General features: G+C 33.5%; 2 protein-coding genes across 2 annotated transcripts in view; one reads left to right on the top strand and one right to left on the bottom strand.

Moving 5' to 3' along the window:
• The window catches only part of LOC111049658 (Bardet-Biedl syndrome 4 protein), a 69,089-nt gene that overhangs the window by 11,834 nt on the left and 38,883 nt on the right, over nucleotides 1-18,372 (top strand). The window lies entirely within an intron of this gene.
• Nucleotides 1-18,372, bottom strand: part of LOC111049663 (tubulin epsilon chain) — a 47,851-nt gene that overhangs the window by 13,595 nt on the left and 15,884 nt on the right. Inside the window, exons 5-8 of the mRNA XM_022335796.2 lie at nucleotides 15,981-16,101; nucleotides 15,313-15,422; nucleotides 14,565-14,687; nucleotides 745-885 (exon numbers count right to left, since the gene is read on the bottom strand). Coding sequence (XP_022191488.1) covers nucleotides 745-885; nucleotides 14,565-14,687; nucleotides 15,313-15,422; nucleotides 15,981-16,101 — 495 coding nt within the window. The remainder of the gene's footprint in view (nucleotides 1-744; nucleotides 886-14,564; nucleotides 14,688-15,312; nucleotides 15,423-15,980; nucleotides 16,102-18,372) is intronic.

Here is an 18,372-nt window from a genome sequence, read left to right as displayed (position 1 = left end):
GCTCTTCTAATATTGTCTCAACTTATCTTATACAAACTATACTCTGCCGGCTTTTGTCGAGTTTTCTCGGCTATACTCGGATTTTTTTGAGATTTGCGTGGAACGTGGGTTGACTTTGCGTTGACAGACCCAGCCCAGTGTTTGACCTTGAACGTGGATAAGCGTGGGCCGTGGATTGCGTGGGTGTACTTTGCGGCGGGCCAAATTGTGTGAGAGGAGAACTGGAAAAGAGAGCGTAGCTCATTTTAATAGAATCAGCATAAAAACGGCAACAATAAGAAAGGCTCCTATTCTCGTAAGAAATAACATTGGCCATAAAGCAAATGCAACATGTGGCAAAATAAGGTTTTCATTGACTATAGTTAGTTACTAAAGGCAGGTTACCAGAAGAATTCAACTAGAGCCATTTACAGATGTAGTCTAGTAGGTAGATCCTTGGTTTTCCGGCGCGGGGACGGGCTGAAGTTGAAATAAGCCAACTATGCTTGATTGCAGTATTCCTAATTATGAAATTAAGTAATTTATTAATGGTACATACCTTGTATATCTTGAACAGGGGTATAAGGATGTCTTCAAAAGGCTGACTTCAACTTTGAAGAAGAAACATTTTTTGTTAGAATGTCGGTCCAAGCCTTAAAACTGATAATGAGCATTGGTACCGACAAAGTTAGTTTGCACTTCTTTAAAGTAACAATTGGCTACTGTAGATATAATTGGTAATGATTTGATGTCAGTAACAATTACCGATCGACAAAGTCTCTGGAAGACGAGAGAGATATGTCACCACGACAAAGCAAGGTGGCCGCTAACACAGTCCCAGACAACGGGTCCACCCTCAGCAGTTGACCTGATCTGCTGCACACCGAAGTCAACAGCTCACTGTGCCTGCAAACCAACAATCATTTGAACAAAACATTACAATAATGTGAAACAACACTCACTACAATTTTTACATGAAAGTTGGTTGAAAAAGAATCCAATAATATTCTTAAATAGTTTTTTCTTTTGTAAGAATAATAAATATTTTGTATTCACCGATTTAGTATGAATGCACTAAATACTAAATTAATACTCCCGATATCTTTGATATTGAATAAATGTCAAATACGGTATATTAAGACCAAATACTTAGACTAAAATTATGATTTGATTTTTAATAGATTTTATTGGGATGATGCCCAGATAAGCTTTTTGCTTGTGTGAGAGTGATGGAATGAGTGCGTGGGTAATTGATAAGATGATCAAACTTACAACAGTATCAATAGTTTTTCATGACTAATTATTATATTGTTACGGGTTTCTACACTAATAAAACACTTGAGGCGATTTGTACTGATTAGATTTATTACTTAAAACACTATGACACATGGGAGGAAAACTAGACACAACTATTAAATAATAAACTACCTAATAGATTATACAGAAATATCACTAGCGTTCGTTAAGTCACTAGGTGAGAATAATAACTGTAAGTTATATAGCTAATTACTTATATAGTCAGCACTCCTCATTCCATTATTGTTGATGTAGCATAGTTGTAGTGGAAGGTAACATTGTATTTAGTAGTCAGTTCCAAGCTAGCGGACGGAGCTATAAAATTATTGTAATATGTGGTTAACAAATAAATTCATTTTTTAAAAAGACTATTTGATTAATCGCAATCTTAACTGGCGCAGTCGGTAGGACACTTCAAAAACGAGAATTTGGTTTTTCGGTTTTAACCGTTAATGAAGTGTTCATGAACTTACGAAAAAGTTGTATCAGTCACCTAACATCAGGACTTAAATAAGTGAACTATCATCAAAATAACTTCGTATCAAATTGAATAAGTTGGTGAACTATTATATTATTAAAATTCGATAGTGTTATTTGCAAAATTATATTCTTACTCAGTCACCTAATATCGGGACAAGTGTGAAAAATTATAAAATAAGTGAACAGTATAGTGGAGTGTTAACAATAGCAAAGAGCAACAGACTTTCAACTTCTAAGGACTACTACGGACTTCAACTTCTAAGGACTACAACGGACTTCTACTTCTAAGGACTACCAGGGACTTCAAATTCTAAGGACTACCACGGACTTCAACTTCTGAGGACTACTACGGACTTCAACTTCTAAGGACTACAACGGACTTCAACTTCAAAGGACTACTACGGACTTCAACTTCTAAGGGCTACAACGGACTTCAACTTCTAAGGACTACCATGGACTTCAACTTCTAAGGACTACAACGGACTTCAACTTCTAAGGACTACCACGGACTTCAACTTCTAAGGACTACCACGGACTTCAACTTCTAAGGACTACAACGGACTTCAACTTCTAAGGACTACTACGGACTTCAACTTCTAAGGACTTCTACCTTTGGAGACTTTCAACCCGGGACTGTGACAAGATGAACTCAATTTTAGTATTGTGAGTAACAAACATTATTTGTGATTTACAAACTTGGATAATATTAATTTTACTTACTATTTTCGTATTTCTTTTTCTTGTAATTTTATCTATGACTAAGGGCCATGAATTCCAACAATGATAAAGCAACCAATCCCCAAACTGTACCTACCCTTAAGAAAGAATTCTTGGACATGATCCCTGATTATTCAGGAGAGCCTACTATGCTAAATCGTTTTATTTCAATTTGTGACAAACTTGTAGCGAAATTTTACGTAACTGCCAATCCAGATGATTTCCAAAACGAATTGTCTTGTATTCTACTATTCTTGCTCATATTAAAAGCCCAGCTCTTGACATTGTTACTAGTTCTAAAACTTATGCATGGCCTGACTTAAGAAAAGTTTTGATCAATAGTTACATGGACAAGAGAGATTGCTTTACTCTCAATCTTGAAATGGCTGAACTAAAACAAGAATCAGGTGAATCACCCTTTTCATTCTATGAACGAATCCAAAAGCTTCTGAATTTACAGATCTCGTATTTCCGAAACAAACAATCTACAATATCAGAAGTCATGTGTCAGTATGTAAATGGATTAGCACTTAGAGTATTGCTAAGAGGATTAAGAGAGCCTCTCGGGTCTCTCATGAGAACCAAAAATCCCAGTTCGTTGGACAGTGCTCTAAACATGCTATCCAACGACTTCCAGTTCAAATTTGGTTTCTTTCAAGACCACTCTAATTTGAAAAAGCCTAACACTCAAATCCAACACAAAAGTAATCCCAGCTATCAAATGCAAAACTATCCTCAGAGACAACAGTTCTATCACACTCAAAATCAGAAAGGCCAATTCTTTCAAAACAAAAATCAACACATGAACAGACCTCAACAAGATTTTCAAAACAATCAACCCAAACCACAGTATTTCAACACAAATCAGCCAAGAGCTCAAAATCCAAACTACAACCAACCAAGACCCCAAAATTTGTATCAACCAACGCCAATGAGCATTTCCTCAATCAACAATCGTCCCCAAAAAAGACCAAGACTGTTTCAAATGACAGGTCGACCAATTGACGAAATGCAGAATGATGAGTTTGATAATAATTTCGGAGAAAACGCTCAGAAAGAATTATCATACGAATTCAAACAGCTCTCCGTTGAAAACGAGAATGAAACGTATTTCCAGCCAGCCGAACAAACCAAATCAGAGTGTTTTTTTAGAGGATACGAGCCTCGAAAGAAATTTTCAATTATGAACTTACAAGATGACAAAAATGAACTTTCCAACTTCATTGATCCTAAAACAAGATTTAGAGTACTAATCGACACAGGAAGCACTAGGTCATTCGTGAAGAACTTCATAGGTATGGAATGTTACAAAGAAAACTTGATAGAAGACCCTTTTGAAGTAGCAACAGCGCATGGTATTTCACAAGAAAAATATAGTACAAAGATTTCTTTATTAGGAAAATCGAAACACACGTTCTATCTTTTTGATTTTCATAAAAACTTTGACCTTCTTCTCGGACTTGACAATATGAAAAAAATTAAAATAAATTTGGATTCCATTAATGACAGTATTGATTTCAATGGAATGAAACTACCTATTTATTATTTTAACGCTGAAGAAAATGATTCAAAAGTGAAGTCAACGAACCCTACCAAAAATCAAATGACACAAATAAAATCATTTCTGATACAAGCTAGAACTCAATCCATTATAGAAATTCCAATTGAAAATATGAATGAAGGTGAAGCTATAGTATCATACAAAAACATTTCCGGACTTGAAATTCCTCAGTGTCTAGTGAAAGTGAAAGAAAACAAAGCCTATTGTTCTATTTTGAACCCCACTACGTCAGACAAGAAATTTACCATTCACAAACCAATGTCAGTCGAATCGCTTGAAAACTATAATTGTATTAATCCAAGTGAGTTACGTAATCATAATGCATGCAATAATTTGAATTTACTCCATCACAAAACTAACAAAATCGATCTATCAAAAATTAGAACCAATCATATGAATGCCGAAGAAGAGCAAGCTATTTTACAGGTGATTAAAGATTACTCAGATATATTTCACATTCATGGAAATCCTTTGACTTTCACGAATGAAATAAAGCATATCATAAGAACCACCGTCGAAATCCCGGTCTATACAAGAAGTTATCGCTACCCTGAAATCTATAGAACTGAAGTAAATCGACAGATTGATGAAATGTTGGAACAAAAAATAATTCAACCCTCCAATTCACCTTGGAATTCACCAATATGGGTCATTCCAAAGAAACAAGATGCTTCTGGTAAAAAGAAATTTCGAGTTGTAATTGACTATCGCGGTTTGAATTCTAAGACTATAGACGATAAATTCCCACTTCCTAATACAACGGACTTCAACTTCTAAGGACTACCATGGACTTCAACTTCTTAGGATTACAACGGACTTCAACTTCTAAGGACTACCACGGACTTCAACTTCTAAGGACTACCACGGACTTCAACTTCTAAGGACTACAATGGACTTCAACTTCTAAGGACTACAACGGACTTCAACTTCTAAGGACTACCACGGACTTCAACTTCTAAGGTCTACCACGGACTTCAACTTCTGAGGACTACTACGGATTACAACTTCTAAGGACTACAACAGACTTCAACTTCTAAGGACTACTACGGACTTCAACTTCTAAGGACTACAACGGACTTCAACTTCTAAGGACTACCACGGACTTCAACTTCTAAGGACTACCACGGACTTCAACTTCTGAGGACTACGACGGACTTCAACTTCTAAGGACTACTACGGACTTCAACTTCTAAGGACTACAACGGACTTCAACTTCTAAGGACTACTACGGACTTCAACTTCTAAGGGCTACAACGGACTTCAACTTCTAAGGACTACCACGGACTTCAACTTCTAAAGACTACTACGGACTTCAACTTCTAAGGTCTTCTACCTTTGGAGACTTTCATCCCGGGACTGTGACAAGATGAACTCAATTTTAGTATTGTGAGTAACAAACATTATTTGTGATTTACAAACTTGGATAATATTAATTTTACTTACTATTTTCGTATTTCTTTTTCTTGTAATTTTATCTATGACTAAGGGCCATGAATTCCAACAATGATAAAGCAACCAATCCCCAAACTGTACCTACCCTTAAGAAAGAATTCTTGTACATGATCCCTGATTATTCAGGAGAGCCTACTATGCTAAATCGTTTTATTTCAATTTGTGACAAACTTGTAGCGAAATTTTACTTAACTGCCAATCCAGATGATTTCCAAAACGAATTGTCTTGTATTCTACTATTCTTGCTCATATTAAAAGCCCAGCTCTTGACATTGTTACTAGTTCTAAAACTTATGCATGGCCTGACTTAAGAAAAGTTTTGATCAATAGTTACATGGACAAGAGAGATTGCTTTACTCTCAATCTTGAAATGGCTGAACTAAAACAAGAATCAGGTGAATCACCCTTTTCATTCTATGAACGAATCCAAAAACTTCTGAATTTACAGATCTCGTATTTCCGAAACAAACAACCTACAATATCAGAAGTCATGTGTCAGTATGTAAATGGATTAGCACTTGAAGTATTGCTAAGAGGATTAAGAGAGCCTCTCGGGTCTCTCATGAGAACCAAAAATCCCAGTTCGTTGGACAGTGCTCTAAACATGCTATCCAACGACTTCCAGTTCAAATTTGGTTTCTTTCAAGACCACTCTAATTTGAAAAAGCCTAACACTCAAATCCAACACAAAAGTAATCCCAGCTATCAAATGCAAAACTATCCTCAGAGACAACAGTTCTATCACACTCAAAATCAGAAAGGCCAATTCTTTCAAAACAAAAATCAACACATGAACAGACCTCAACAACATTTTCAAAACAATCAACCCAAACCACAGTATTTCAACACAAATCAGCCAAGAGCTCAAAATCCAAACTACAACCAACCAAGACCCCAAAATTTGTATCAACCAACGCCAATGAGCATTTCCTCAATCAACAATCGTCCCCAAAAAAGACCAAGACTGTTTCAAATGACAGGTCGACCAATTGACGAAATGCAGAATGATGAGTTTGATAATAATTTCGGAGAAAACGCTCAGAAAGAATTATCATACGAATTCAAACAGCTCTCCGTTGAAAACGAGAATGAAACGTATTTCCAGCCAGCCGAACAAACCAAATCAGAGTGTTTTTTTAGAGGATACGAGCCTCGAAAGAAATTTTCAATTATGAACTTACAAGATGACAAAAATGAACTTTCCTACTTCATTGATCCTAAAACAAGATTTAGAGTACTAATCGACACAGGAAGCACTAGGTCATTCGTGAAGAACTTCATAGGTATGGAATGTTACAAAGAAAACTTGATAGAAGACCCTTTTGAAGTAGCAACAGCGCATGGTATTTCACAAGAGAAATATAGTACAAAGATTTCTTTATTAGGAAAATCGAAACACACGTTCTATCTTTTTGATTTTCATAAAAACTTTGACCTTCTTCTCGGACTTGACAATATGAAAAAAATTAAAATAAATTTGGATTTCATTAATGACAGTATTGATTTCAATGGAATGAAACTACCTATTTATTATTTTAACGCTGAAGAAAATGATTCAAAAGTGAAGTCAACGAACCCTACCAAAAATCAAATGACACAAATAAAATCATTTCTGATACAAGCTAGAACTCAATCCATTATAGAAATTCCAATTGAAAATATGAATGAAGGTGAAGCTATAGTATCATACAAAAACATTTCCGGACTTGAAATTCCTCAGTGTCTAGTGAAAGTGAAAGAAAACAAAGCCTATTGTTCTATTTTGAACCCCACTACGTCAGACAAGAAATTTACCATTCACAAACCAATGTCAGTCGAATCGCTTGAGAACTATAATTGTATTAATCCAAGTGAGTTACGTAATCATAATGCATGCAATAATTTGAATCTACTCCATCACAAAACTAACAAAATCGATCTATCAAAAATTAGAACCAATCATATGAATGCCGAAGAAGAGCAAGCTATTTTACAGGTGATTAAAGATTACTCAGATATATTTCACATTGATGGAAATCCTTTGACTTTCACGAATGAAATAAAGCATATCATAAGAACCACCGTCGAAATCCCGGTCTATACAAGAAGTTATCGCTACCCTGAAATCTATAGAACTGAAGTAAATCGACAGATTGATGAAATGTTGGAACAAAAAATAATTCAACCCTCCAATTCACCTTGGAATTCACCAATATGGGTCATTCCAAAGAAACAAGATGCTTCTGGTAAAAAGAAATTTCGAGTTGTAATTGACTATCGCGGTTTGAATTCTAAGACTATAGACGATAAATTCCCACTTCCTAATATAACGGATATTCTAGACAAATTAGGAAGAGCACAGTACTTCACTACCCTAGACTTATTCTCTGGCTTCCATCAGATAGAAATGGATCCTAGCAGTATTGAAAAAACTGCATTCTCTACAGACACGGGTCATTACGAATTTTAACGAATGCACTTCGGTCTCAAAAACGGTCCACCCACTTTCCAAAAAGCCATGAATAGCATACTAAGAGGACTCCAAAATGAATTGTGTTTAGTATATTTAGATGACATTATTATTTATTCAACTTGTTTAGAAGAACACATTGATCGACTAAGACAAGTATTTGAAAGGTTAAGACAATCCAACTTCAAAGTACAACTTGATAAAACAGAATTTTTACGTAAAGAAGTTAGTTTTCTCGGACACTTAGTGACACCAAACGGAGTTAAACCAAATCCTGACAAAGTCGAAGCGATAAAAAGATATCCTATCGCTAAAACAACGAAAGAGATAAAAGGATTTCTTGGACTTCTAGGATACTATCGAAAATTCATTAACAACTTTGCTCATTTAACAAAACCTCTAACTAAATGTTTGAAAAGAAATGCTAAAATAGATATACAGGACCCAGAGTACATTATGTGTTTTGAAACTTGTAAGAATATCCTTACTAACGAACCAATCCTTCAGTATCCTGATTTTGAAAAACAATTCAACCTTACAACAGATGATAACAATAATATAGCTTTATTTGCGTTGAGCATATGGAAGTAGAACCCTCAACAAAACTGAAATGAACTATTCAACTATTGAAAAAGAACTTTTAGCGATAGTTTGGGCTACCAAGTACTTCCACCCCTATCTCTATGGTAGAAAATTCAAAATATTCACTGACCACAAACCCCTACAATGGTTATTTTCTATGAAAGAACCAAATTCAAAATTATTAAGATGGAGACTGAAATTAGAAGAATTTGATTATGACATATGTTATAAAAAAGGAACAGCAAATCAAAACGCAGATGCCCTTTCCCGAATTCAGTTGAATAATAATAACACACACAACCAAAACTCACCCAAATTATTCAGTGATATTGAGGCGATTATAAATGAAGCCATTGAAAATGTAGTGAATTTCATACCTAACGAGGATGCACAATCTATGATAGCTAACGTGGATGATAACGAAAAGTTATTTCAAAGATTAGAAAATGAAACCGGTACAGATGATAATGAAACCCCATTTAGAGGATTTGAAAACGAAACCTCTTTTCGAGGATTCGAAAACGAAACCCCTTTTCAAGGATTCGAAAATGATGAACCAGATTTCATAGGTCCTGCTGAAGATGAGTTCATAGAAAATAATTCTCATACGCAACATTCTAATTACGAAAGTAACACATCAGTAGAAATACCAGTTTCAGATGACCCAGTTAACTATGCTAAAAACCAAGTCATATTGAAGCTTGTGAGCAATAACCCAAAGAAAGTCACTATCCATAAAATAGTTGATAGTAAAACAAGAATGATAGTAGAGATATCTGAGAATAATTTCGATAAAAATGTGATTGACTTCGTGAGAGAATATTTAGTGCCTAATGTTAGATATAGCTTGTATTTTGAAAATGAATTCTATGAAAGATTTGCTTCAGTGATTGTCAAAAGTTTTAAATTTTTAAAACTCATACTTGTACGATGTAAAGTTAAAGTACTTGATGTAACACATGAAGATGACAGAATAGAAACTATTGATAATTATCATATTGGAAAAACGAATCACAGAGGTATACAAGAAACGTACGATAAGATAAGAAGAAAATACTATTGGCACAACATGAAAAATTATATTCAAAATTTTATTAACAAATGTGAGATATGTCTCAAAACAAAGTACGAACGAAATCCACTTAATTTAGAAATGAACTTGACACCGACAGCTACAAGGCCGCTTCAAATTATTCACGTGGGCAGTATAACATTTGAGAAAAAGAAATTTCTCACGATCATTGATAGTTTTTCAAGATACGCACAATGCTATCCATTAACAAGTTTTAACAGTGTTGAGGTAGCAGACAAACTGCTTAGTTTCTTTTCCCACCATGGTATCCCTCAAACTATAGTTGCCGACAATGGATGTGAATTCAATAATGGCTTAGTAAAGGAATTGACAGAATTGCACAAAATCAAAATGCACTGGATAAGTACTCAACATCCGCCTTCAAATGGCTTAGCCGAACGTTTTCATTCTACGATAATTGAGCACATCAGAATATTCAATAATCGCGACGAGTTCAAAACAGAAACAATTGAAAGTAAAGTAAAGTACGCCTTAATTGCTTATAACAATAGCATTCACTCGGTAACAAAACTGACACCTTTGGATGTTTTATACGGACACATAGAATCTAATCCCATTCTCGAAATTGACATTCAGAACAGATTTATTAACGAATATGTTAATAATCACAAAGAAAAAACTAAACGACTATTTGACCATATACAGGGGATAAACCGAAGTAGGAAAGAACATGTCATCAACGAAAGGAACAAAGATCGAGAAGAACTACCAGAAGTTCCAAAAGAAGTTTATGTGAGGAATGAACAAAAACAAAGTAAAACTAAAAATAAATTCAACAAAGAAACTCTCCTATCAGTGAATCGAGAACTTAAAACTGCCAAAATAAATCCCCGACATCATAACACTAGAGAGAAAATTCATTTATCCAAGATAAAAAGACCTAGAAAGTTTAAGAAACTGAACAAAGATCAAACTAATGAGAGAACTGAACAAGTAACAACCGATCCTAATTCAAATCCTGTTCTTCCAGGTTCCTCCTCTGCCTAATGAGTATGTCGAATCATTCTTCTAAAGCTGAAGAATTCAGGAATATAAGTAGTAATCTAGGAATAGTTGCATCAGATTTAGACTCAGCAAAGTTAGAGATTTCAAAACACACTTTCATCCACTATTATGAACTAAAAAGTATTTTTGATCATGTTGATAATTTGAATATGTATAATGATAAGGTATCTGAAAATATTAGAAATAAGATTCCAATAATGGAAAATGCAGAATATATAACTGATAATGGTAGTAAAGCAAGAGATATAGTAAACTATTTGAAATTTATTAATCATACTAGGAATGTAATAGAATATAAGTTAGATATCAAAAATGAATGCAAAAAAACAATGGCAGACAATAAATCATGTAATTGGAAATGAGAAAAATCACAACCAGAATATTTCATTGAAAGACAAAACTAGAACAATTGTTGACGATTCAGAATTAACCTCTAACATATTTAATAATTTTTTTTGTACAATAGCTGGAGGTCTTAGATATGAGATAATGTTAGATATTCCTTCTCAACCTCAAAATAATAACACAAACTCCGAAACTTTCATGAAAACTTCAATAAGCGATAGCATTTTTTTCCACCCAACATCAGTCCAAGTGATTAGAAATATAGTAAATTCACTCAGCTCCTGGATTCGACCATGTAACCCCTGTTATTTTAAAACATGTTTTACCTGATATTGAAGATATTTTAGTATACCTATTAACCTGAGTCTCAGTTCTGGTTTGTTTACCGAGATATTGAAAAAAACTATAATAAAACCTTTGTACAAGAAGTCTGACAAGAATGACCCCACAAATTATCGCCCAATCGCCCTTTTATCTCTGTTTTCAAAAATCCTAGAGAAGGTTGTCAAGGCCCGCTTAGTTCACTTTTTGTCAAAACACCATTTTTTTAGTAATAACCAGTATGGTTTCAGAGAGGGATTGAATACTGAAAAAGCTTTGCTCGACTTCATGACTAAAGTATATGGGACACTCAATGATGGAGACATGTGTGCTGGAATATTCGTCGACATTATGAAAGCGTATGACACTGTCGATCATTCTCTTCTTTTATCAAGAATGGAGGAAGCGGGAGTTAGGGGTGTTGCACTCAGCTGGTTCCGTTCATACTTGTCCGGAAGAACACAACAGACTAAAGTCAATCAAAGTCTCAGTAATGTAGGAACAGTCGAATTCGGTATTCCTCAGGGATCCGTCTTATCGGGGCCATTGTTTCTCATCTGCGTAAATGAACTATGCAATGGGTCATTCAAGGGGGAACTTACTGCCTTTGCAGATGACACCGCTCTTTTCTATCGGGCCAAAACATTAGAAAAATTACACATCGACATGCAGCATGATTTAATAGGGCTGAGATGGTGGTTTACAAACAATTTTATGATAATGAGTCCCAAAACAAAATTCATGATCTTTAGTATTTCAAGAAATATCCGTTTTCCAACGCCATTGAGGTATCATAGCCTATCTTGTACCGAAACCACTATCTGTGATTGCCCCCAACTTGAACAAGTCGAAGAAATCAAATACTTGGGGCTAGTACTAGATAACAAAGTCACATGGAAAAAGCATCTGAACTATTTGAAACAGAAACTCATGAAATACATGAGAGTATTCTATCTCTTTAGATCAGTGTGTAACTTCATTCTATTAAAGTCTGTATACTATGCTTTGATAAATTCTAAACTCGAATATGGTCTAGCGTTGTGGGGAGGAGCATACACTGTAACTCTGAGGCCGATAGTTGTTTTACAGAAATCTTTCATTCGCATTATCTCCTTCAAGGCAAAGTTGGAACACACAGCACCTCTCTTTAGAGAATTAGCTATACTTCCATTGAAAAATTTATATGTCTACAAAGTGCTCAGGAACTTCTTTGATAGAAGCGTTAATGGCAATGAGTATTTTAATTTGAAAAACAATAATTTGAGAAATAAATACGAAGCTTATATACCTAAGCCAAATAAAAGTAACTTCATGAAATTTTTTTCTTATTTGGCTCCAAAGTTCTACAACCTGCTGCCCTTGGAGATAAGGCAGTGCAAGATACGATCAAGGTTTTTGAGAGATGTCAAGAGATTTGTAATGGAATGTGAGAATATAGATACTTTTATTAGTATTCTCATGTAGACTTGTATATAATAATATTGTACAATATACTTCGAAGCTAAAATTGATAAATCATCGATAGTGTTATGTAATATGTGTCACTTCATATGCGACTGTCGGCCTCAATAACTACGTTTTAGCGCTATAGTTTTGTAATAAATTTTATATCACCATCTCAAACAGGTTTAGTACCTCGAGATGCAAATACTCAATTGGCATTGCATTTTATTTTATAATAGTATTTACTCATGTTGTAAAATTTGTATTGCTTTTATTATGTATTTTCTAAGATGTTGTAATTTTATATTTCTGCCAATAGAACATTTTCATTTTCATCATAAGTGTGACTAATGATAAGAGATCTAAAAGAGGACTATTGAATGGCATATTAGCCGCAATAAAATTTATTACTGGAAATTTGGACTCGTATGATGGTGAAAGATACGATTATTTACTTGAACATTTGAAAACTAATCAAAACAGTTTGATTGATCAAATATCAGCCCAATATTTATTGAGTTCAGAACTTATTGCTGAATTTAATCAGACGTTGAACATTGTTAATTATAATTTTAATGAGTTGGAGAATAAATTTAAATTTGAAAATGATAAACTTAGCGACTATGTAGAACTAGAGAAATTTAGAGATTTGCTGAACCAGTTGAAAATTTTATATAACATAGTATTAAGTTTGATCCAAGACATTGAAAACTCTTTAAAATTCTGCAAATTGAAAGTTTTACATCCTGGCATTATTTCAACTAAAGAATTGTATTATCAGGTTATCAAGATTGCTGGTTACTATCAGAATAAATTACCATTAAAACCTGAATTGAAAAATATGTGGGAATTCGAAAATTTGATAAATGTAAACTGTAAACTAACGTCTAGACAAATCATTTACTTTTTGAACTTACCAATCGTAGATGAATCAAATTATAACTTAAACAAGTTGTTTTCTGTACCTAGTATGTTTCAAAATGGATATGTAACTATTATTCCTAAGGTCAGATACTTACTCAAGTCAAACGATAATAATAATAAGAAAGAAATATCAATTGAAGGTCTAACTAGTGAATGCACTAGAATAACAAGTTCAAATTTTATTTGTTCTGTAGAAAGTTTATGTAATGACAAATTGAAATGTGAAAAACCGATTGCTGTTAACAAGTACACCCCCATAAGGGAAGAAAGTATTCTCACTACAAACATAGTTTACAAATAGTTTTTGGACAATTATTTTGTATGTAATTTTTATTCTAATGTCAATTGTTCTATTGTATCGTTATCTAAGTAGAAAAGTTTCACCCAATGTAAACATTGTTAACAACCCTACCCCCGAAGTTCTTTTTAGGGATGGAGGAGTTATATAGCTAATTACTTATATAGTCAGCACTCCTCATTCCATTATTGTTGATGTAGCATAGTTTTGTAGTGGAAGACTATTTGATTAATCGCAATCTTAACTTGTATAAACAACTACACAAGTCTATATCACTTTATTACTTCTCTGTCACGGTTTGCGTAATCGTACGATTCGACTCTGGTCTCTCAACTAACTGCCGACTGAGACACACGCCATTAATATAGGCCAACAGAGTCCAACAAACGCGTCTGGCCGATCACAACGCGTGTAGGTTGCCAGAAACTTCTAGATGGCGTTTGTCATTGGTTGACAGCTCCTTGCACCAAAGATCGAACCACCTCAGCCGCGTCACCCGTCTCAAGACCTCATTCATAAAAATATGATGATAAATAACCTATTCGTGTATGATATTAATATATATTTTAGTTGTGGAGAGAACTAGATATAATTAATTTTTGCGTAACTTGATACTAACTTGAGAATGGGTGAGTCAAGTGGACTAAAGCTGGATGTGAGGTAGTGGAGGCCTGGAAAGGGAGTCATGTTCATAGCCAATTCATTCAGATCCACATTCAACGGCCCGGGAAAGCGAGACCCACTGCAAATTGAGCTTGAATGAATATAAATGAAGAAATATCAAGTAAAAAATATCACATACACATTGAAATCTCAGAATAAATAATTTTAAATTAAGTGATTATTCTTGACAACTAAAAAAACTTCAATGCCTAATCAATAAGACTGGAACATTGTAATTTCAAAATTAATTCTATGAAATGTAGTGAATATTCCTCTTTATTATTCATCTTTCCCTGGTACAGTAGTCTTCCTTTCTAAACCCTTCACGGTGTTGTGTGGCATTTATTCCGCCCTCATTTTAGGAGATCACATGTACGTTAGAATAGAAATTCGTAAAATATTACTAAGGTACATATTTTGTGCGGATAAAGTTCAAAGAAAATGTTGGAGTGGAATCATGTCGAGACTACAAAATCATAGCATTATACGTATGTTGATTTGATTGGAAGGTTTCTATCCACTGAATTAATTTAGTTGACCAAATTCAACAAATTTCTCTGACTGATCATTAGTCAAAGCAATTATACAAAACTTTCAACTAGCCTACTAGTAGGCATTATTAACTATCCACTTTTTGTATTGCTTTAACTACTTTCAATTCTAATTAAAAATAAACTCCAAATCTGAATTCTCGTTTAAATTACCTTGTAAGATGTAGAAGCATTTTTACTATCAGACTATTCATGTCTCTATAAGGATGTGTAGTAATTCTATCTTTGGTTTTGTTATATTTATTACAGATGTCAATCAGTGCCTGAAAAATAGAAAGAAAATTAGAGATACGAAAAAATATTGTAAATGTTTTTTTTTTTTTTTAATAAGTGAGATGGAACTAACTTGCAAAATTTTGTAAAATAATGTTTCAACGGTTCAATTTTTTGTTCAACTGCAAATACAGTTATTTGATGTGATCGGGGTTTCCTTCACATGGCACATTTTAGTTCTAACATGAATATATTCATGAAAGTCGTAAGGCCCATTGACGGCTTAAATTATATTATATTCAGGCAAGGTAGAACCTTTAGACAATAATTTGGGACTCCCCACCAACAAAAGCCATATGAATTCACGTTTTAGTTCTCAAGAATTGTATCACACAACAAATTAGCCAAAGATTACAATTGTAACAACAAAATTTATTTTTTTCTTTAGGGCTACTCTTGAATATAAATAAAAATAGAAATCTAAATACCCTTTTTAAAATTGTCTAGTCACAACATGTTTCGGCTATATTATTCAGCCATTATCAAGTGATCTAATTTAAAAAATGGGACTTAGATTTCTATTTATAATAACGAAAGGTTATATTTACCTTATTATCAACAGGGAAAACGCATGATGCATGTTCGGTCAACTGGCGAAGAGATAATGCAATATTGTACGGGCTTGTAATAACATCATTATAGACTCCTGGATGAATGCAAGTGACCAGTCTGAAATATTCAATCATATTGTACAGCTCTCATTTTAATAATTATATAGACTGAATAAATTGAAACCCCAAATGAATATAATGGTATCAAAAAATGTATCATAGAACAAGCAATTACTGTTTTATTTGTTTATTTTTTTTGCACTACAGCCCAATATGAGCTTTGGCCGCCTCCACTACAGCTTTCCACTCTTATCGGTTCTCTGCCATTCGTTTCCATCCTCTACATCCCATTTTTTGGAGATCGTCTCTTACTTCATCCTCCCACCTCATTCTTGGTCATCCTGTCTTCTTCTTGAATGTAGCCTCTCCTTGGGTATTATTTTAGGCATTCATTCTACAGATATGTCCGAACCACCTGAGCCATTGCGCCTTCATAAATTTTACAATATTTTGGCCTTTTATCAATGCCTCGAGCTCTGAATTGGTTCTTCTCATTCATTCCTCTCCTTCTTCAACTGGACCATAAATTTTTCTCAGAACTTTCATTCAAAAACGTGATGGTTCTTGTCAAACATCTTTTGTTAACGTCCACGATTCACAGCCGTAGCTTAAAACTGGTCGAATCAGGCTTTCATATATTTTGAGTTTGTATTTCTACATATGAGCCTGTTCTTCAAAAGTTTCAATTTACTGAAGTATGCTCTATTTCCAACTAATACTCTTTGTTTTATTTATTTATATGGTAATTTTCCTGAAGCTCTGTGTTGAACTTCATCATTTATTTATTCTTGTCTGTGTTTTATTCTTTAAAAAAACTTTCACCATAGTATACCCTCTTTTGTTTTCTTATTTACTTCTACTAATATTGCAGATTTGACGTCTGGTAAGATCGGACTCCCCTTTTGAAAGTTTTCTACTGTAAAATTATTCCTATTATAATTAAAATTCTACTTCAAGAATTCACAGCAGATAAGGTATTGGTGCTGTATAATTACAAATTTTAAATCATCAGCTGATGACTTTAATGACAGGTTTAACAGTAGATATTTACTATCATTTCAAGAGCAAATAAAAAAATTACACTATTATTTTAGTCTCTAATATAATGATATAAAAACATAGCCTAAATTCAAGTCAAATATTGCTCAACAGAGCAATACAGTGAAATTCATGAAGATTAGTGTAACTCTATATAAGAATTGCCAAAATTCAAATTTGATCAAAACGGATATCAAGAAAGAATTAAGAGTTTGTTTATAATTCAAGAAAATCGTGCCAAGTAGTATGAAATTAAGAAAAGGAGGAGCAAACCGTAATTCGAAAAAAAATCTATAAGAAAGAAGCAAGCAATGATTGAATTTAAGCGTTTCAGTACAAAAAAGGATTTGAAATCATATTCAAAAGAAGATAAGTATGATTCATTTAACAATATATGTTTTGGATTCTTAAAGAAAGGAGTTGTTCATGTTCATAATTCAAGTAGGAGCATGGTTGATCAAAGTAAGAGATCCAACATCATAACTAACAAATCAAGCATGGCAGAAGATATTGAAGCTGATCAGAACAAAAAAGTTAGCTTTAGTGAGAATATTGTGAAAAGTGAAGAAGATAAACAGTTTGATTATTTCAATAACGAAGAGTTTAAAGCTGTAAGGTATTATATTTCTCCACCTATTAAACGAAAAGATCAATACTTTTATATAATTAACAAGATTAGCTGAATGCACTCAAAAGTGTATATAAATACACATAAATTATTCACTATAAAGTGTAAAACTCAATGTTAAATCACTGTTTCAAAACATTTTAGTGAAAGTCAATTTATCACAATTCAAAATCGTTATTCAAAGTCCATTTGTAAATAATTTTTCCATGTGCATTTGTGCAAGACTAAACAAATAAGTATACTTTTGTTAAATAAATTTATCAACAGTTTTGCATAGGTTATTATTTTTGTTATCACTATTTAGAATGTCACTATGCACTTGAATCACAAAAATGAAATAAATTATTAAAAATTAATTTGATAAGTTTTTTCACCTACATCCTTATAATTGAAAAAATAAAAAATTAAGGTAGCCTTTCCTTTTCTCAACTTCATTTCATTACACACGACATGTTTCGACATATAAATGCTATTTTTAAGTAAGCGAGATTAAGTGATTCACTTGAAAAAAGCATTAGGCTAATAGCCTATGTCAAAACATGTCATCAGTAATAAAATCAAGATGGAGTGACTCACTCACTTAAAAATAGCATTTATATGTCGAAACATGTCGTGAGTAATAAAATAAAGTTGAAAAAGAGTACTTTAATTTTTCAATTTTCA

The sequence above is a fragment of the Nilaparvata lugens genome, chromosome 2 (genome assembly GCF_014356525.2).
Source record: "Nilaparvata lugens isolate BPH chromosome 2, ASM1435652v1, whole genome shotgun sequence".
NCBI lineage: Eukaryota > Metazoa > Arthropoda > Insecta > Hemiptera > Delphacidae > Nilaparvata > Nilaparvata lugens.
Note: the sequence above shows the minus strand (reverse complement) of the source record. Positions and strands in the feature narration are given on the sequence as shown.